Source organism: Streptopelia decaocto (assembly GCF_964273445.1).
Source record: "Streptopelia decaocto genome assembly, chromosome: 5".
Taxonomy (NCBI): domain Eukaryota; kingdom Metazoa; phylum Chordata; class Aves; order Columbiformes; family Columbidae; genus Streptopelia; species Streptopelia decaocto.
The window spans coordinates 5,651,808-5,672,403 of NC_138659.1; the positions used below are offsets into that span (position 1 = coordinate 5,651,808).

General features: G+C 49.6%; 1 protein-coding gene across 1 annotated transcript; it reads right to left on the minus strand.

Annotated features, from left to right (window-relative positions):
• Nucleotides 1-286: 286 nt before the first annotated feature.
• NMNAT2 (nicotinamide nucleotide adenylyltransferase 2) lies at nt 287-20,271 on the minus strand. The gene is made up of 11 exons (XM_082052228.1): nt 20,149-20,271; nt 6,143-6,231; nt 5,372-5,439; nt 4,601-4,679; nt 3,998-4,127; nt 3,268-3,348; nt 3,121-3,165; nt 1,924-2,000; nt 871-972; nt 572-639; nt 287-441 (listed from the first exon to the last, which is right to left on the minus strand). Exons 1-11 carry the CDS (start codon nt 20,231-20,233, stop codon nt 339-341), a joined length of 927 nt encoding a protein of 308 aa, XP_081908354.1. The 5' UTR covers nt 20,234-20,271; the 3' UTR covers nt 287-338.
• Between the last annotated feature and the right edge of the window lie 325 nt (nt 20,272-20,596).

Consider the following 20,596-nt stretch of genomic DNA (forward strand, 5'->3'; position numbering starts at 1 on the left):
TTCCCAGTGTTGTGCTGGGAGGGGGTGCTGGAGCTGCCCCACCTCGAGTGCACCAAGCATATCACTCTTTTACTGGCTCCCCTCCTTCCCTATGTATGAGGGGGAGGGCGATTCCCTGAAAAAAAGAGACCAAACCATTCCCCTCAGGGCCATGCCATGGTTCCCTGGACATTGCTGCACAATGGAGTGTTGGCGCTGGGAGTGAGAGGCAGATGCGGTCAGAAGGCCATGGGGCGGGGAGAGAGATGAAGACATGGACTGAGAGAGAGAAACAAGAGTGATGAAGAGCTGTGGGCAGGTGGGACACGAGGGCTGTCTCGCTGCGAGGCCTCTGGCGCTTAGCCGGAGGCGTTGATGTAGAGCTGGCTCTTGAGGATGTAGTCGATGACGGGCTGACAGAGGTAATCCACGACGTGTCCGTCCCCATGCTGCAGGGCCAGTCTGGGGGTGTGGAAGGAAAGAAGGGGTCAGAGCCCACTTGGGGGGGTTGGGTGGCACCTTGGTGTCCACACAAATGGAGAGGTTGGCTTGGGGGCACCCATCTCCCTGCCTCGTAGCAGAAGTCACCCACCTGCTTTTGGTGGAGCTGACGACTGACATGGGGTGGTTTGAGTCATCCTTCACCACCAGGATGTTGTTCTGCAGGGGAAGGAAGAAGAGAGGAATGAAGGGATGGCCTGAAAGCAGGTGTCTGTCCCTCCAGCCCTGCTGTCCTTTGGGGGCTGCTGTGTGGTGGCCCCATTGCTTATCTCACCTAGCAGCTCAAAGCATCTGGCCTCGAGACTTTCTGTGTCCTGTGGCAGAAGTAGGTAAAGAGAGGATGGGGGGGTCCTCTCGCACCCTTCCCCAGCCACACACACATCCACTTACTTTGTACTTGCGGAGTATGGAGGAGTGGTTCATGATCCGGTCAGGGTCTGCTCCATCTCGGGGCACCACCACAATCCCGAACTCCCCCACAATCACCTCCATCTAGGAGCAAACCAAAGTGAGGAGAGCTTTCATAACAGTCCCATGCAAGACCTGCCACCATCTGCCAACCCCTCCCCATGCCGTGAAAGCCAGGCCATGGTCTGGATGGACATACAAAGTGAATTTGAGGCTATCTGGACAGTCTTTGGCAGAAACTTGGATTTATCAAGGAGTGGTGAGTGGTCTGCAGTGGATGAAATAAGAAGAGGGTTAAATCCTATGAACAGATGTTGAGGCTAAGGAGGGCTTGTCATAGTAGAAAGATTGTCTGAGGAGGACATGACCTCTGCCTCGCTGAAGGCTTTAGGAGCAGGATGGATGTGTTCGTCCTGACAGAGGTCTTCTAGGGTTGTTCTGCCCTGAGCAGAGAAAAACCGAGTTTGCGCCAAGGCTGGTGGCCAAGTTTCTCACCGCATGGGTCTGGCTCCCACTGCCTTACCCATCTCAGGACAATCCAGGCTCATTCAAAAGAGCTCTGGGTCAGCAAATTTTAATATGCAAAAGCTGTAGATTTGGCTGTGAATGTGTTTAATTTCTAATGTCAAGCCAACTTCTGCAAACCTATTTCCTACCGCCACACCTCACTCTGCTGGGACTTGCATCTACTTGAAGTTGGCTCCTTCCAAGGGACAAGGAGTGGGAGCAGAGCCTTTGGAAATCCCTTGGGACAAGCTTACCTGTACCTGGGGTGATGTCCTCTGTGTGAGGGGGAGCAGGGCTTGGGGCTGTGGAAGGGGCAGCTGGGCAGGGTTGGTGACTTGGGTGCAGGCTGCCCATGTGCAGGGGAGGTGAGGGTTGGGATGGAAGAGGAGGTGGGGATGGTGGCCACAACTCCTGCCATCCTGAGGGACCTTAGCAGCTCACAGGAGTGCTGGGTGTGGGGAGCAGAGGAGGAGGAGGAAGGGAGCCTGGGGAAGAGGAGCACAGAGGCACCCGGCAGTGGTGACTCACATCTGCCTCATTCCAGAGACCAGGGATGCAGAAGGACTCCAGCAGGTCGCTGCCGCAGAGCAGTAAGATGCGAAGCTCTGAAGAAAAGAAGCAGAGACTCTGAGAGGTGGGAGCAATGGTGAGCACCTCCCATTGCCATCCCACTGTGTTGCTTACGGCGATCCTCTTCCACATAGACCTCCCCTGCCAAAACAAGTCTCACTAAAGATCCTCTGGTCCTTCTCACATCTCTGTTGGTACCAAACATTAAATCACCTCTACCTTATTTTATTTCAGCTCCTCTCCTATGCTGCTGCACTTGCTATGGCTGCACTCCAGCCCTGGAGGCGGGGTATACCAGGGGAAGGAAGTAATTTCTCCATGCTATAGAATCATAGAACAGTTTGGCTTGAAGGGACCTTCAAAGCTCCCCCAGTGCCACCCCAGCCATGAGCAGGGACATCTTCACCAGCTCAGGTTGCTCAGAGCCCCATCCAGTCTGGCCTGGGATGTTTCCAGGGATGCTTCATCCACCACCTCTCTGGGAAACATGGGACAGGATCTCACCACCCTCAGTGTGAAAAAATTTTCCACTTTGGCTGCTTAGGCTGCCAAAATCCCTCCTGCTGCTGAGTGAAAAGCTTGTTGGGGCCATGGACAAAGTGAGGATGTGGGTGATCTCACTGCCAGAGGGAAGGTTTCATGGCACTTGGCCTCAGGTTGCACCAGGGGAGGTATAGGTTGGACATTAGGAACAATTTCTTCCTGGAAAGAACTGTTGGGCATTGGAACAGGATGGCCAGGGCAGTGGTGGAGTCACCATCACTGGAGGGGTTGAACAGACGCGGAGATGAGGTTCTTAAGGATGTGGGGTAGTGCCAGGGTTGGGTTAAGGTTGAACTTGCTGATCTTGAGGGTCCCTTCCAACCAAAATGATCCTGTGATTCTATGGGGTGACTTTCAAGGCACAATGCCACAGTGGGTCTGTGCCAGCGCTGTGAGCCGGGTCTCAGTGGCATGCTCAGTTTGGGCTGCTTTTCTGCCCTCAGGAATAGGCTCTGGCCAGTTTAGTGCTGCTCTGGTTTTACCCCTGAGAGCTGGCACTGGGACAGGATGAAGCTCCAGCATCCTTCTCTCACTGCCAGATCTGTTGTGCAACCTCTCCTGAGCCTGTAGTGCCAGCCCGGAAGAGCCAGAGGGAGGTGGGTGTGTACTCACCGATCTCCTCGTACCTCATCACCGTCCCCAAGTTGGCGTTCTCATCTGCGGGAGGGAAGCACAAGAGAGTTGCTGGTGCCCAACCTGGCAGGAAGGCTGGGGGATGGTGTTGAAGCCGAGGCAATGCTGGAGCTTTCCTCTACCTACCCACAAAGGTGAAGCGCTCCATGGGCGGACGAACGCAGCAAATCCGGCTCAGGCTTTCTCCCACCTTCCCCAGAATTTTTGCTAAAGGTGAAGAAGAAAAATTAACCAGAGGCAATGGTGCCCTGGCAGACTGACCCCTATGAACACTCTAGACACCCTGATCCTGCAAGATGCTCCTGTGCCCAGGGGTGGGAACCGCTCTCAGCATCTCCCCATCTTTTGTGTTCTTAACTCCTGAGTGCTATGCTGTGCCCTGAAGAGAGCAGCTGGACAGCTAAAATCACTAAAAAAAAATCATGAGATGTTTGTTTTTATGGGATTTAAGTAATCCTCCCTCTTCTGCCCAGCTAATACCTCCATGTCCCACATCCCATTGGCTCATGGGGGATCCAGCAGTGTCACCTCTCCTGCCAGCTTGTCCTTTGCATGCACCCCACAGGTAGCAGGTAGCCTTTCTCTTGGCTGCTCTCACTGCCTGAATATCATCCAGCTGAAGACCAGGGAGATTTCACAGACATTTAAAGCTGTTCTGGGCTGCCCTTGCTGTGCTGGGTGCTAACCAGTTCCTCCATTGCATTCCACCCGAACCCAGGCTTGGGGCATGGAGCCCAATAAATCGACCTGACCCAAAATTAAGGTGATGGAGCACTGTTCCTAACACTTGGCAGCCCTGGCTGGGAGGTGAGGAGTGGGTGGCCATTCCCTCCTTCCATAATCTGCTGCCACCTGCCTGCGGTGGGCTTGTTGGAGACGTTGTTGTTGTTTTGGTAGATGGTCTGCGAGGACTCGTTCTGCGGCTGGCCAATCACAGGGGTGATGGAGGGGGTATTGACATTGGAGAGGATGCAGCCGGTCACTCTCTGCAATGAGGGAGAGATGTAGTTGGAACAGGACCTTCATCCCAGCTGCCTCCCAAAACCCAACCCCTGTATCGAGCCTTCATACCCCAGGCTGAAGGTCGTCTCCAGTAACAGAAACACAACAATCCCTGGATGCACTACATGTCCTGCTACTTCTGTGCCTCCTTTTTGGGTTGCCCATGAGCTTTTGTGTTTTCTGTCCTTGGTTTGCTTGCTATATCCACGTGATGGCAGCAGTCCTTCCCTCCCTGTCCCTACAGTCACCGAGGGCAGTCACCTCCTGTCTCATCTCTCAGGCCTGCCTGGGCTTTGGAGGGACTCTTCCTCCTGGGTTTTTTTTGCTCCCCACCTGCTGAACTTTCCCAGCTCGCTGAGTCTGTCCCAGCCATATTTTGGTGTTTGATGTCCATGTGCTGCTGCAAAAGCAGCCCTGCTCCCTCGCTCTCCCCACACCCCAGCCAGGGCTGCCTCACCTTCATCAGGTCCCGGTGGTGCTCCAGCACGCTGCAGGTGGTCTGCCAGGTGTCCTGGTAGCACTCCCAGGGATCCACCCTGCGGGGAGCACAGCAAGGCAACAGTGTTCACTGATGACCTGCCTGGACTTCTTGCCATGCTAACTGCTCCCCACTGGGCCAGCCAGCAGCACCGTGAGTAGCCACCATCACCCCATGAACCATGTCTTCCTCCAGCCCTTCCACCCAGCTGTCCCAAACAGCCCTGGGGACCTGAGTGTGTGCCTGGACACCATTCCACTCTTGGTATCCAACTAACGAGGTTTATTTGGCTCGGTTGTAACTACATGTGTTACAACCCTGTTTCCCGAGATGTTCCTGGTCCCACCTCATCCGTCAGATGCCATGTGGCAAGGCTGGGAAGAGGAGTCAGCGGGCTGGTGCTGCAGGTGTAGCAAAGGTGCCAGGGCACAAGGCTGGGGTGGGCTGGGTGACTTTGGGCCTCACTTAGATATCACTGACTCAACAAGTGGCTTGTGAGACCCGCCCCCAAAGCCAAAGGGCCTCCTTGAAGGGTGGTGTAACACTCCTGATCAGTCCTCTGCTGAACTAGGAGAGGAAGGCCTCCGATTTTTAATCAAGCTTGGCCTGGGAGAGGAGATCCATCCTGGATCTCTAGCAGCTGGTGGCATCTCCACTTTGCATGCAGGACTTTGCCCTCATGGTGCCAGGGAAGGGGCAAGAGCTGCCAGGGCCGCCGGTGCTGTGGTGGGTACGGGCTCTGCCCCTCACCTGATCCAGTCGGAGGACTGAACGGCCAGTTGGCACATGGTCAGGCGGTGCCGGCTTGAGACCAGACCCTGCAAGAGAGAGTGATGGGGGAATGGTTATGGGATGCCCTGGCCAGCCTGGGCTTGCAACCCTTCCTGGCGCAGAGCATCAGGCTCGCTCAGTTCAGACAAGACAGAAGGATTTGTTCCTGATCACAAAAATTTATTTAAGCCCCTGTTGGCTGGAGAGGAAGAATCCCAGCCTTGCTTCAGTCCCAGCTACAAACCAGTCGGTAAGGTCTGCTCAGCACCACTACTCTCAGCCCTGAGCTGGTGGGGCCAGAGCCCATGATAGTGGTTTCTGATGAAATTCCTCCAGTTTTCAGGAGAGGAGAAAACTCTCTCCTATCCTAATCTGGATTTTTCCCAACCCAGAAAGTGCTTTTAAAGGTCCCTGTCTGCAGTGTTGCCAGCCCCACAAAAAATTGTCTTTGAAATTGTTCAAACAAAAAACCCAACCCAACAAGATGACCACTATTGTTTTGGGAGAGAACACTTGTCCTTTTTGTCTAGTACATCAGCTGGTTGTAGGGTCTCACTGCAGTTTTTATCTAAAGAGTGAGAGGTTTCATCCTCTCCCTCCTCTCGGAGGCTTTCCCATGGTCAGGAGCTACCCTGGGCAGAAGAGATCCATAAAGGATCATAGATGCATGCAGCACTGCCCAGTGCTCCTGCCTGGCTTCAGAGATACCATCATACACAGGAGAAAGAAAGGGAAATTAGGACAACCCACCGTCTTCCCATAGGAGTCGTGCACGGGTGAGACAATGCCACCGATGACAATGAAGCGTCCAGTCTTGTGCAGGTAGTCCCGGGCTCGTTCTGAAGGAGGAGGACAAGGAAAAGGGTGCAGGGGGATTCAGCTGGACCCACCAACCCCACTATCACCCACCGGCTTTGCCCAGCACCCGTTGAGCGGCTCATCATTGCGTAGATGAGGTTCTTAGGGACATGGTTTAGTGCCAGTGCTGGGTTAACAGTTGGACTCGATGATCTTGAGGGTCTCTTCTAACCAAAATGATTTCATGATTCTATCCCAGTGCAGGAAGTGCTGGGTGGGGAAGGCAACTAAGGGCAGGACTGGATGCATCCTGACTGCCCATCTCATCCTTGGTGATGCTGAGCGTGGACCTTCCTGGGGACCTCCAGACCTCGCAAGAAAGACAATTTGGTGGGGAGAGGGCAGGTCTTTAGCAAAAGCTAAATCACCTTCAGACCCCAGATCACCTTCAACCACCTCACCAGGGTTCTTCTGGCAGTCCTGGAACAGCCAGACAGAGCTCGTGAGGTGATGCATGAAGCTGTTCATTCCCTGCCTGCAGACAAATTCTTTCCTTTTGATTTTTCATTGTTCGTGAACTATGTGCACCCCTTCTCTCCTCGTAACTTCTCCCTTCCTCACCTGCTCCGGTTTGCAGCTGTCTACCAGCCAAAAATTCCCTTAGCAGCTAAAAGGTGACCAGTGGCTCTCCTGACATGGACCATCACTTCAGACAAGGGCTCCTGGCCTATTTGTTGTTGTTGGGCTCAGCTTCTGTCACAGTTTTCCTGCCCATTTCTTGCCTGTTAAATACCTGTGATGTCCAGAGACTGCCCTGGACCCCAGAAAACACCCTCAGGTATTTTTGTTTTCTATAAGAACTTTATAGTCTGCAACACCAACACAAGGATGTTGGGTCTGAAAATAAAAGCTCATTTCTTTTCCGGTGTAAATTGTCCTTAATGCCCCAGCCAGCCTTGCATGGCTTTTAAATGTTGTAACATAAATAAGCTACCGGTGATGGACCCTGCCAAGATGTGCATTAGCCCACCGGCAGCGTGCTCGTGCGGTGGAGAGCTCTCAGCTGCGGCTCCATGTCCCCCAGCACAGCCCCGCTGTGACAGCTGGTGGTTGGCCTTAACCTTGCCATGGTGGGGATGGGAGGGACAGGGGTGGCATTTGAACCCTTCCCAAGTGCTGGTGACACCTGTCCTGGTTTTGTTAAAAACAAGTTTCTCTTTTAGTGAATTTGCCTGTCAGCTAAAGCTTCATATTAGCTGCATTTTCCTGGAGAACCAGACACATGTTTTGGTAAACCTAGCAATGGAATGCAAACTTATTGCTAAGCATGGACGGACATCTCGCGAGAGGGGCAACGAGAAACCGGTGACCAAGAAACTGACCAACTGTGTATAACATTCCATTAATTTGAATACTTCATATAAAAGTGGGAGAACACGAGGATCTCGGCCCTTTTTCCCTTTGCCTTTCCCTTTTCCCTTCTGCTTATGTCCAACATTAGGAGAGGACCTTGCTAGTCATCCCTGCGAACTGAGGCCTAGTGACAGACTGAATCCAGCTCCGGTTGGCTGCAGAGCCTAATCCAGGACTTTGGGTGCCGGCTCTGCAGTTGCTGAGACTTTCAAGATTGGTTTTATATATTTTGTACTATTTTCTCTATTCTTATTAGTAGCATTAGTAAAACATCTTAAATTTTTTCCAACTCCCTTCTCTCTGTCCTTCTTTCCCTTCCGATTGCCTGTCCTGAGTGGGAAGAGGGGAGAGGGAGGGGCAAAAGGGGGAAGTGGGGGGGAGAGGAGGTTAACAATACATCTGCCAGGGTTTTATTGTCACCCCGCAATCTAACCCTCGACACACCTCAGCCTTGCTCACTGCCCCTGCAAATGCACTTCAGATGTTTTCTGGCTTCACTGCTTTCCTGTGAGGTGATGGGGGCGAAAGACTGGCCAGAGAATACACTCTGGGGCAGCAAAAATTGTAAGTGATGATTTTTGTCCCAATTGCATAAAAATAGTGTCCTGCTTCCCCAATAGGAAATCAATGCTTATTTATGAGATGTTTCTTTTTGGTGGGTCTCACTGAATATATTTAATCACATCATTTTGGCTCATCTGGCACTGCTCTATCACCTAAACCTACGTTAATGAAATCAAATATTCCTCACGTTCAATTTTTCAAGGTGTAATTTCAAATAGCATTTGCTTTGACTTCGTGCACGGTTCATCCGCTTCCTTTTTCCTTTGTTGTTGTTGTTTTTTGGTGGTTTTTTGGTTTTTTGTTTTTTTTTTTTTTAAATGGAGGAATACCACTGGCTGACTGTGATTTACGCCCTTCTCCCCGCCGGGGGATGGAAGCTGCAGCCTGCTCTGTGCCAACCCTCTGAAAACACACACGAGACACCGAGGAGGCGAGAAAGTTTTGCACAACGTTAATCGCTCCTCCCCGAGATCTGGGGCAGGGGACGGTGCACGGCCACGAGTGAGGGAGAAGGCAAAACCATTTTCCTGGGTGCCTCATTCTCCTTTCAAGCAATTTGGCCTCCAGCATCCTCGGACGGGAAGCGAGACGTGGCTATGAGGTGCTGAGGGCAAGGCAGGAGCTTTCCCGCTGTCTGAAATACCTTCTCCTGCAGGGGAGAGTGACCTAGATAAGCCAGCACAGTTTGGTTTATTATCGAGCTAGCAGCACTTGCAGGACCTAAATGTTGCTTCCTGCCCTGAGCCCAGCTCAGGAAAGGAGCCAACAGTTGTTCTTTGTCTAGTTGAGTGATGTACGTGTATATATATATTTTTAAAAATAGAGATATAACTCTGAATGCCAAACCAGTGATGAATACATCAGAAATGTAGTCATCTCAGAGCCCAGCTCTTCTCTCCCACCAGCCCCAGCACCACTTTCTCTGTCCCACCTCATGTCATCACCTCCACTTCCTTGACTTCCCAGAGGGACAAAACAACTTTTCTACTAGAAGAACAAGCCCTGATTGTGCTTCAAGACAAGTTTCTCTTTAGGGAAGAAGCAGGCGGAGGGGGCAGAGTGTGGTTCTTTGTTGTGGGATTGACCCTTCCTAAGGCGAGCCTAGGGAGATCCCAGTGTATCCTGCCTTGAGCTCTGTGCCCCTTTGGTGATCTCAGTCAGATTTCCAGGAGACTTTTGGTTGGTAAAACTATCTCGTTTAACCCCCTAATGTTTAATGATTTTTCATCTCCAAGCTAATTGCTCGGTTATGTTTTTTACCCTGCACCCCATTAGCTGCTTCCAGGCACTGTAGAAGTAAGAAATTTGGAAGGGACTTCCATGCTACACATCTTCAGTCTTTGCTGCACATTTGTTTTGATGTTTTTTTCATAGGCACAAAAAAGCATTGGCCACTAAGTACCTGAAAACTCCTGGAGGCTACGAAAGACCCCAGAGAAACGTTGCTGCTGGTGCCCCCACCTTCCAGCCCACCCAGGCACCCCACTGGTGTCCAGCTCTGATAGCCGCCCGAGTGATGACTAATGCAACTCGCGTTATCACCATCTGTTGACCACTTCATGGCGGAAAAGTGAAATTAGAAGCTTAAAGCAAACAAGCAGCAAAAGGTTGAAGACTGAATCGCCATGAGCTGACCTAGAAATAGCAGAGCATTTGCTGGAGAGCTAATGAGATGGGGCCTGGGTGAGGGACCTAGCTGGGCCCAGGTGACCTGGGTTTCTTAGATGAAGCTGTAGAGGAACAGCCTATTTGATGTGATTGAAACAGACTTAAATTGAAAGCATCCTATTTTTCCCTCTTTTTTTTTTTCAGAACTGGAGTATTGCAAGTGGCAATGAGTGAGAGGAGGTCCACAGGAGCCCGGGAGGAAACTCTGGATCTGAGAGCTTGAGAAGAAGCATCTGAGGAAGAGCCTGGCAAAGCAACCCAGGCCAAAGAGCTTTTTCCCCCCCCCCGCCCCGGAGCATCCCACCTGCTGTGGTGGAGCAGGTAATGCCCATCAGATGAGCAACATGAGGACAAGTATGGGGAGATGCTGCGTGAGTTGAAGCTGCCACCAGCTCCTCCAGGTAGGGCCTGGACCTACTTTTATGTCACTCTCACCACTTCTAAGGAGAAGTGATGTAATTTATTGCCCAGAGATCTCCATCCTGGTATCACAGGGAGAGGACAAACATGCTCAGCAGCTTTCTGGGTCTCACCTGAAGGATGGACCAAGGTGGACCACCCTCCACCTGGTATTTAACACCCAGAGCTTGGGGCAGCCTCTGACCTGGTAAAAGCAACTCTTAGCAGATAAAAATGGGTGAAGAAGATGACTTTGTGTAAAGAAGGATGTTTTGTTGAGCTCCCTGCTGCAGAACAGCACCAAAACACCCTGCTGGGAAACCCTCGGAAAAGGATTAAGCATCTCTAGGTAAGGTGAGTGTCTGTATACACAGTATTGAAAAGTGAGAGGTGGTAGAACTTTCCCTGGCTGGTGTATTATCTGGCTGACCCAAAAGTCAGCAAGGGCTGTGCATGCTGTAATGTGGTGCATGGTGGAGAGGAGAGACTGTTCCTTTTCCAGTGTAGTATTTTTCTCATTTTTTAGAGAGAAATGTACCAAAGCGCACATTTCCCAGCACTTGGTGTAAAATGCCCCCCTGAGCACCAGGATTTATTTAAGTACAAACCGGGTTAGGGGACATCAATGCTGCTGGATCAGGCAGAAAGCAGTCAGAGCAATTTCAGCTGGAATCCGTCTGTCCTATAGGGTTTTTGAGACTGAACAGCTCTCCAGCTGGTGTAAAGCAATGTAAATACGTTGCCTGCAGTAAAGTGACATCAATTTGTGGTGCGAATCTGGCTCAGAGCTGGTATTCTGTGGCTGTATGAGTATAAATATCAGGAGCAAAAATAAACTGTTTGGCAAGCAAAGGGGACGGTGTTCCAGATAGTCATGACTGCTCTGTTTTGAAATGATTTTTCTTGCCCTGGGCCCACAGATATAGTCAAACAGCACAAGGGTAACAGTGAAAGGAACCTGGTGAATATTTTCATTATCCTGCTGTGGTCTTATTTTGCTTCCACCAGGGTGGGGGTGGCACGGCCAAAGTAGGACACGCACCTCAATGTTTGTCCCTGGGGAGGTCCCCGTTCTTATCTTAACCAGCCACAGGTTGGGAAATCAGTGTCACCCAGTGCCTTTTGTTTAAAAAAAAAAATGGAGGAAAAAGACCTAAAATAAACAAACAAACCACAACAGATTTCTCCACTTGTTTTCCACTGCCCTAATTTCCCTGTGCAAGTGCTCTGTTTTCATTTCCAAGCTGTTGTAGCACATCAAAGGCAGCAGTTTGTACCCATGGGCACAGGCTGATGCATGGCAGGATTAGAACCCTACTCGGAGCTGAGGATTTATGGTCCTCAAATCCCCCTGCAGCATTTGCCTGGTGGCTCTTTGCTGGTCTTGGGTTGCCTCAATGTGGGGCTGAGCCCTATGCCATGACTCTGACCCCCTGCTTGTCTTTGGTGGCAAAGTGTCTGGAAATGCTGATCCTGGCAGGGGTCTGTGTTGGCCGAACGAGGACTGTGTGGGCAGAAAATGTCCCACCTACAGAGATTCAGAAAGGTCAGGGGGACGCTGGTGACAACATGGGGCAGAGGAGGCAGCCGAGGGAGGACTTCACCCTTGTGGTGCCACAAAAGGGATGTCACGTTCCCATTAACACAGCTGCACAGCTTAGTGAAACCCTCTACTCTTTGCTGATCTATTTTCAAGACCTCTTTTCCCCCAAAAGAAGCTTTGACGCTGGCTTTTCACAAAGCAAAGGCACCAGAAGCAAAGCCATGAGCCATGCCTTCCAGCATCCCCAACCCAGCTCATGAGTCTTGCTGGGAAAACTGGATTTTCCTTCCTTCCTTCCCTTACCAATAAGCCCCAGCAAAATGGGGTCTCCTTAGAGAAGGGGCTATTGGGTTTTCAGTGAAAGTAGAAACCTTGCTGGAGCAGAGGCTGAGCAAATCCTTCCTAGCTTGGCTCAGGGCTCTCTACCCATCCCGTGGGGAGCTCCTCTGCATTTGCCTCCTTCTGCACTGGCTCCAAACCAGACGTATCCCAGTTAATCTCCTCCTGGGAGAAGCTCTATAGTGGCTCTTGAAAATATGTATTTCGAAAGGCTATAGGTTTTTCTGTTACCAAAATATGGATTTAGCAGTTTTCTGTGGGTGTGAACTTTACTAAGCTCAAGCTTACTAAAGTAAACTAGTTGATTCTGGAGGGGGAGAGAGATAAAGCGTGCTCCTGAATTATACTGTCTTCTCCAGGTGTGATGCACACCTTCAACACAAGCAAGCAATGCTGCTTTGGGGAGATGAGAGCTGTGCTTGGCCCTGTTTTGTTTCCAGAGCTGTGATGGGCACTGCAGACTTTTCCCAGCTTTCTCTATGCAGGCGCATCTCAATAAATCCAGCCCTGTTTGGCTGGGCACTGGTGGCACCATGACAGCAATTGCAGTGCTCGTCTCAAAGTCCAGAGCTACCCTGGCTTTATCTCCATCTTAGGCTGACTTTTCTGTCTTGGAGGTTGTCAGATCTTTCCACAGGTGCTTTAGGCTAGGGTTAAGGTTAGGATTAGAGCTAGAGGTGGGATTACCTGTGCTGCACATTCTATGCCACTGGACTGTTTCTGTTTGCCCCTTGTCTTCTGGCCACAAGTGGTGGGACACGGCCTTGGACCTGTCTCTGATCAATCTCTGTGCCTTCTTCCTCATCTCTGTGGACCCCTCTCAGCCCCCCTGCTTTGCTGCCAGAAAGTATTTCGGAGGCCAGGACATGCAGGGGTGAGTGTATCTATTTTGGGCCAGCTGATGCACAAAGATCAGCCTCATCACCAGCCGCTCCTACCCGCATCCCCCACCACCACGATACCCGGCACAAACCTGCAGCAGCCCGGCAGGGAAAGCTGAGACACAAGTCCCCCCACATTGCATCCACAGGGAGAGATTAAGTGACATGCCCAAGGTCGTGTGAGAGATGTGGGCTGCCACTGCTGGGGTTTAGCATTCAGCTAATTGATACCCTCGGTATTGCACGGGCTGCTGTTAAAAAGTATCAGAGAGGATGATGCGGGAGGTGCGAGCGTCTTAGCAAGCATGAAGGGTTTTTAAATAGAAGCAGAGCCCCTGTTTCTTTTTTGAATGAGGTTGTAGGACTGGATTTGTCGCTGCTAGGTTTGTTTATGGTTGGTGGAAGTAAGAGAATGTACGTGGCACATTTTGGGAGGTGGCATTGTCATGGAGACAATGTAATGTCTCACAGACCGTAATAAATGCTGCTAAATATTTAAGAGCTTATAAATATTTTAAAAGAATCCCTGAGTAGTTATTGATGGAGTTTAATACGGTGCTTGGGAAAACTCCTCCTCTCAGTGGGTCATAAAGAGGAGACAAGATGCTTGAGATGCAGGAAGCTGGCAATAAAGGACATGAAAAAAGAGTCTGTACGGGGTGCAGTGATGGGAATGTGACTTTAACTGATATATAATGGCACCCAAAAGCACTATGGCTGCAGTCCTCTGGTGCTGCTCGGTCCTCCTGGCACAGCATCCCAGAAACTGCAGTTTCGGAATGTTTTGGGCGAGTGCTGGGAGCGGAGGTGTCAGTGACACCCCTGTGGCACAAGGCTGGGCTGACCAGTTTCACTGCTCTGAGCTGAGAGCACTTGGTTGGGCAAGTAACAAGTGATACGATGAGAGGAAAGAGCCTCAAGTTGCATCAGGGGAGGTTTAGATTGGATATGGGGAGCAATTTCTTCCTGGAAAGGGCTGTCGGGCATTGGAACAGGCTGCCCAGGGTAGTGGTGGAGTCACCATCCCTGGAGGGCTGAACAGATGGAGATGAGGTTCTCAGGGACGTGGGTTAGTGCCAGGGTTGGGTTAATGGTTGGACTTGATAATCTTAAAGGTCTTTTGCAACCAAAATGATTCTATGATTCTATGTCTTGCCCTCCCAGACCCTTTCTACCTGTGAAAGATTTTGGCTGTTTGCTGTGAGTTCAGCAGCCTGAGTGTCAGCAGAAGCTCCCCATGGCACTGCAAAAGCCTGGCCAGAATTAACTTTAAAAGCTGCTGAGAGGTGGCATGGATGCTGCGACTCCCTGCATCCGATAGAGATGAGATGGAAACACATGGCAGACTTGCAGAGGCCTCAACTTATTACTCGTGTTGTAGATGGCAAAGGCAAAGACTCTCTCGAGCTCCTTAGGAGCTTTTGTGAGATGGGCGGGGGGTTTGGAGTTTTCATTCTGATCACTTGCAGATATATTTGCTTTTAAGCAAAAGGGCAAAGTGCAAGCTGGCATCCTGCTCATCCTCACAGCTCTGTACCAGGCAGCGATGCTCTTATTAAGCTGTCCTGCAGTTTAGTCATCTCAATATACTAAAAAAAAGTTATTGAAATTCAGGATATTAAAACAACACACCAGAAACTAAAGCCTCAGCTCCTGCCTCTCCCTCCCTCTTTACTCGCAGAACTTCATCTCTTCAGCTCAAACCCATCTTCAGATGATGCAGCAGAGCTCAGTGCTGCTCCTCTGGAAAGGCAGCCTTGAATCACCAAAGAGCAGCCTGCTGGGATTTTTAATTGCTCAAATTTTCTTACAACGCCATACAGTGGAGAATTTTACTTCTGATGGCAGAGTCCTCTTTCATTGTTTTCCATCAGAAATGTTTTTTACCCAGCTGTTGGTTGGGATACAGAGTCTGTTCAAGTAGCAGATGCTCATAGGATATAGGGACAATTTAATTCTAATCAGAAAAAAAAAGGGTGAGGAAAGGAAAGATGTTGGAGACTTGCGGAATTTCAGGATTCACCCTATTACGAGCTACGTTTTTTTTTGCACGAGTCCAGGTCTCAGCACTGTTTGAAATGAAGTGCGTGGGAAACGCTGCGCCTAAAGAGTTTCGAACATTGAAGGTACCAAGACTCCCTATGAGGACGGCACATCTGAGCAACACGGGGTGTTTCAAAAAGATGGATCCAATTCAAAATCATTACACATTTGAAATCGTGTCCATCTTTTTGAAACACCCTGTAATACGCAAGCCCCTTCTGCGTGAATGGACCTGGAGCAATCCCTCACTCCATAAACCATCACGCAGGAGGTGAGACAGTCGGGATACAGGTAGACGCTACAGATTTGATTCGAATCACCTATTTGCTATCTAAGGCTTGGTAGTGCCAAAAAAATCAGTGTAACAAAAAGCCAGATGCCTCTGATGGAATGAAATGACAGCATCCCAACCCCTTCCTTGGGGGTGACACACCTCTGAGCATCCCCACCACATTGCTGGACCTCACGGGCACCGTGTGACCATGAGAGGGGAAGGACAGTGTGAAAGTGTCCTCTGCAAGGGCAGGGACATGCCCAATAAAGCTCTGCTGATCAAAGGCTTACAAGCAGAGGTGGACGGGGGACAGAAACGTGTCGGCAAGGGTTGGGTTTAATGGGTGACCCAAGCCTCGGAGATGAAGCTGTGTCAGGCTGCTCTTAGAGCTGGGCAGAAATAAAACAGCATTTGGCAAGCAAGGCTGTTTACTTGAAGCCAGAAGTTTGCATGTGAGAGGATGGGTTTTGAGGAATTTCAGGACCTTAAAAAGGCAAGAAAAAAAAGCCTGCCCTGCCAAAATGGGGAATGGGAATTTACAGAGAGGCCTTTCTTCTACAATGGAAGAAAAACAAGTAAAAAGAAAACAGAAAAAAAAAAAAAATCAATATCAAAACACTGCATTTTGATCAACCTGATACCACTGCCCCCCACCAAATCCCTCATGCTTCTGTTTGCAGAAATCATCAGAACAAGCCTCCAGTTCTCACATATCTGTGTGACGGTACAAGCGCTTTTCCCCGCAGAGCTACGAAAAACCTCGCTCAGCATCTGCCCTCCGACTGGCAGCTTGTTGGCTCCCTCTCCAACCCTGAACCACCACGAGGGAGAACCACACAAGCCTTGGAGCCTCTGACCTTGTGTGGTGATGACTTTAATCCCAGGATTTTACTCAAGACCACCATGGCTTTTTGATCGAAAAATACACTTTCTACCTTCCTCTGCAGGGCTGCTCAGTGGTTTTCATGCTCTGAACCTCAGGTAGGAGGAGGACACAGCTGTGCTGGGGTTTTCTGAGCTGGGACAAGGTGAGGAAATTATTTAATTGTCAAAGTAAGCACCAGCTCCTCAGCTGGAAGAGTGCCAGCACGCGCCTTGGTGCGTTAGCAGGGCTGCACAGATTAGATTTTGCTTTTCACATTGGCTCATTGGCTTTTGTCCTTTGGGTGGCATCACTTGCACAGGAAGGAAGCAGTAGGTGACCTGCGGTGAGGCCGAGATGGAGGGAGGTGTTCTTTAGGCAGTAAATCCCACTGCTGGCAGTGTTGTGCTGCTCCATGTGTCCCCACAGGTGCCAAAGCCACCATGGGAATGTCTCAGAGGTTCCTCTTCTGAGCTGGCTGCAAGGAAGGAGGGTTAAGCATCTACCCCATGCTCAGGTCTTTGTTCTGAATCTTGTTGTTCTCAAATTTTTAAGACTTTTTTTGCATGACATCTGCTTTTCCTTCTCCCTGCCTCTTTAGGATACAAATGGATTTTCCTTTCAGGCTGAAGCCCAATGATGTTCGCAGCAAGTTTTAGAAACAACCTCTGCCCTCTTCTCTCCTATCCCTGACATTAGCATCCTAATCTGTCTCCCATAGCCACATAAAGGTAGAAAATACAACTCCAATTTGTGACTCAGAACATACATACATCTCAAAGCACATCTGATACCACAAATAACTCAGAGTGTTTTCAGGGCAATGTGGGTGTTTGTCTCAACCCCTTGGTATGGATGGCTGTACAGCACTGCATCTCACCTACTTCTTAATTATATTATGTATCTTATGTGAATTATTAGTTTGCATGTATGGTATTCATTTTATATACACAGACATGAATCAGCCTCGTTTGGGGAGCCCTAGTGACCCAGCCTGTTAACTGGCAGAGGATGGAGGGAGCCCTGTTGCAGTAAGTTCAGCTCCACGTGGGTGCAAGGCTTGGGTTGCAGTTGTAACAAGAATCCCACCTTTCTGGAAACTCAAGGATAATGATGATACTGAGTCTTAAATCCATATGACTGGTGGAAAAAATATCCCAGTGGGAACCTCTCCCCCACTAGAAGAGATTTCCAAACAATTAACCCGTCTCCTATTCAGGCAAAAATCCTGTGGGCAAAGGTTGGCTTTTGGCCTGAATAAAACGTGGCAAAATCCAGTCTGAGAGAAATGATGGTTGGCGTACAATGGCATGTCTACAGTGGCATACCAGTGCGAATGTTAGATTTTTCTTTGGCTCAGTGCCACGTGTCAAATAAATTGTGTCTCTCTACGTTAAACAAAAAAATGCCTCTATCAGTCTCATGATGCCCAAATTTCTGTCTGAAAGATAAAGTCCATCCTTTTGCACAAATTCAGCTCTTTGAAATACATTTACAGGATGGAGTACTGTTTTGGTTGGATTCCTACAGCACAGAGCTAAAGGAATAATGCAGATTTTGGCTGAGATTTCCATGGCTTCACATGATATTTCTTTTGGGCTTGGGGGGGGAAGTGTTTCTCAAACAAAAATGAACAGGGATTTAGAAGCTAAATTCTGTGTACCTTCCTTGTAGAAGACTCATTTGTCCCTAGTAGGTATCTCGACTTATATTCCAGTGTGCCTACAGGACATATATAGAAAATTTCCACATCAAGCCTTCCTCTTTGAGCTAAAACATGTCTTCCTGAAACATGTCCGAGTCTTGAGCTAACAGCCTTCAGGTGACGGAGCATCCATCAAGTACCCAAGTACCTTTTCCTGCTACTTGATTAGCTTCGCTCAAAACCACACATCATATTTGCAGGTTGAAGTTCTGCGGGATTCAAACCTGTTCCTGGCACCTCCTCAGTCTGCTGAATAAAGAAGTCCCCTTCCATCACACACCACGTATCCCTCCCCATGCAGATACTTAAAGGCTACCATCAAATCACTCCTTAACATCTTTAAGGATGGATCTAGGCTGAGCCTCTCTAGACTCTTGCCACAAAGCCTGGTTTCCAGAGCTAACTTAATTCTAGTTACTGTTCTTCCAAAAAGGGTTTTGCTAACACTGTACATGAAAATAATACCACCTTTCTTCTGCTGCTTGATATTCCTCTGCTTATATCTGCAAAGATTACATTTGCTGCTTTATTTACAGCGTCACATAGACTTTGTATTCAGTGAGCTACAGACAATTGTTCCTCAGTCCTCGACACGGCCACTGTTTGGCAGAAGACATTTGCCTGTTGTTTATATTTGATGTGCATTCCTCCTGGCTGGACATATGACTTTGCATTTGACTTCACTGTTTGAACAAGCCCTTTTGATCAAACAACCTGAGTCAAGAAGCACAACTGATTCATTACCATCATTAATTGCTATTCTACCCACTTTGGGGTTACCGGCACTTTTTACTGGCAGGGATTATATATTTTCTTCCAGGTCATTCATAGAGATACTGAACAGCACTGAGTAAAAAAATAATCTCATCAGGAGTCCACTAAAAACACCCACTGTATACCAATATCTCATCCTTATTTTCTAAAATCTATATTGTTGGTGGCTTTTAGTCTACAGAATACGTGCCATGTTAATAATTTTAGTATTATTTTTCTTAATAAAAATATTATCTAGGACTAAATAATGTGGATTACAGAAATCTGTTTTATCAATAGTTGCTTCTATCAACAATGTCTTTGTAATTTCATTTAATTATTGTTTTTATTTTTAAGTAGTTACTCTTGTTCCTTGTTGTTTGCAATTGTTTTAACCTTAGTGAATAGGCTTTTTTTTAAGTTTCAGGTATATTGATACCCAGGACTACATTTTGCTGTCACTTATGAAATGGAATAACAATATGATCATTTGCATCCAGAAACCCATCATTTTCTAGCCTGCTGCTAAACTCATTATGATCGACGAAAACAAGGTCTGACTCAGAAATACCCCAAGCTGCCTTCAGTTATTTTTGCACTTAGAAACTTATCTACAGCTTCTAGAAACCCCAAGGATGCTGCTTCATCTGTAGCATGAGAACTTCAGCATCTGCTCACCAGCCTCAAATCTCCTGTCAGACATCAAGGATGGTTCCTCTCTCTGTGCTCCAAGAAGGGATATTAGAGGAGCTGATTTTTCTACTCCCGTGCTTTATGTGGTCTGCAGTAGACACTTCACCCTCACTCCTCCCCACCCAGGTAAGTCGCTGTTTACATAGAGATCTCCTGGCATTTCGAGCTTTACCCAAACCGTCAGTATTTATGGCACGTCAGACTGCCTTTGACAGAGACTGCCCTTCCTCCATCCCTCCCTCCCTCTTGTCTTGCCTGAACAGGCTGTAGCAGTGATTCCAGCATCCCCATCATTTGGATCATCTCACTGAGGCTTGGTAATATCAGTCACCTCACATGAACACTTCGGATTCCTTCCCACTATTATCAATCTAATGGTTGGGTACCTTAGTATTTCAATTAACTGCCCATATTTTTGTTCACTTCTGGTTTTAGCTGCTTGGCCCGGTCCCTCCCTCGCTCCCCGGTCAGAGAGGATATAGAAGTGCTGCAGCGACCGCAGGCTTGAGACCTAATGGGCAAATGTCAGCTTAGAAATAGCACTGGGAGTGACCCCCGGGGGGCTTGTGGGGGGCTCCTGGCGCTATTTTAAGCCGCCGGTCTGACAAGGTGAGTGCAGAGGGGGAAGCCCGTTATCTGAAGGGAAACACAGCCCACGGCTGGGGGCCGAGGGTGGGGTTCCACCTCCCCCCGCAGCGCCTTCAGCACCACCTGCCGCGGACAGCGCCCGCCCGGGGCCCCCGCTCCCGGGGGACCGCGGCTGCGCCCCTCGAAACGTCCTCCCTCCCCCCCCACCCCGCAAACCCCTGCCCCGGACTGACCGAACATCTGGATGTGGCCCTTGGTGATGGGGTTGAAGCTGCCGCAGGCCAGCAGGATAACGTGGGTCTTGGTGGTCTCCGTCATGGTGGCGGCGCGGCCCTGCCCGGCCCTGCCCCAGCCGCTTTTTGTGTCTCGGTGCGGCTGCGGCGGCGGGAGGGAGAGGAAGGAGGGAGGGAACGGGGGCGGTGCCGCTGCTGCGGGAGTGGGGCCGGGACCGCCCCCCCCGGCATAGCCCGGGGCACGGACACCCCCGCGGGCACAGACACACACGGTGCATCCATCCACTGCCCTGGGGGTGGGGGCTGCGGCCAGGCACCTGCATGTGTACACACGCATATATGTGTATACACACATACATCTATGCATACACACATATACACGTATGCCCACACACATGTGCACACCCCCCCCATATGCACACATCTACCTGCACAGGCACAAATATGT

Bases quoted from the DNA above. Each gene is read 5' to 3' on its own strand.
- NMNAT2 (XM_082052228.1), bottom strand. From the start codon at position 20,233: ATGACGGAGACCACCAAGACCCACGTTATCCTGCTGGCCTGCGGCAGC. The intron at 640-870 runs GTAAGTGGATGT...CTTCCCCTGCAG, and splicing joins CCATACTCCGCAAGTACAAA to AACAACATCCTGGTGGTGAA. The intron at 442-571 runs GTGGGTGACTTC...CCACACCCCCAG, and splicing joins GTCAGCTCCACCAAAAGCAG to ACTGGCCCTGCAGCATGGGG.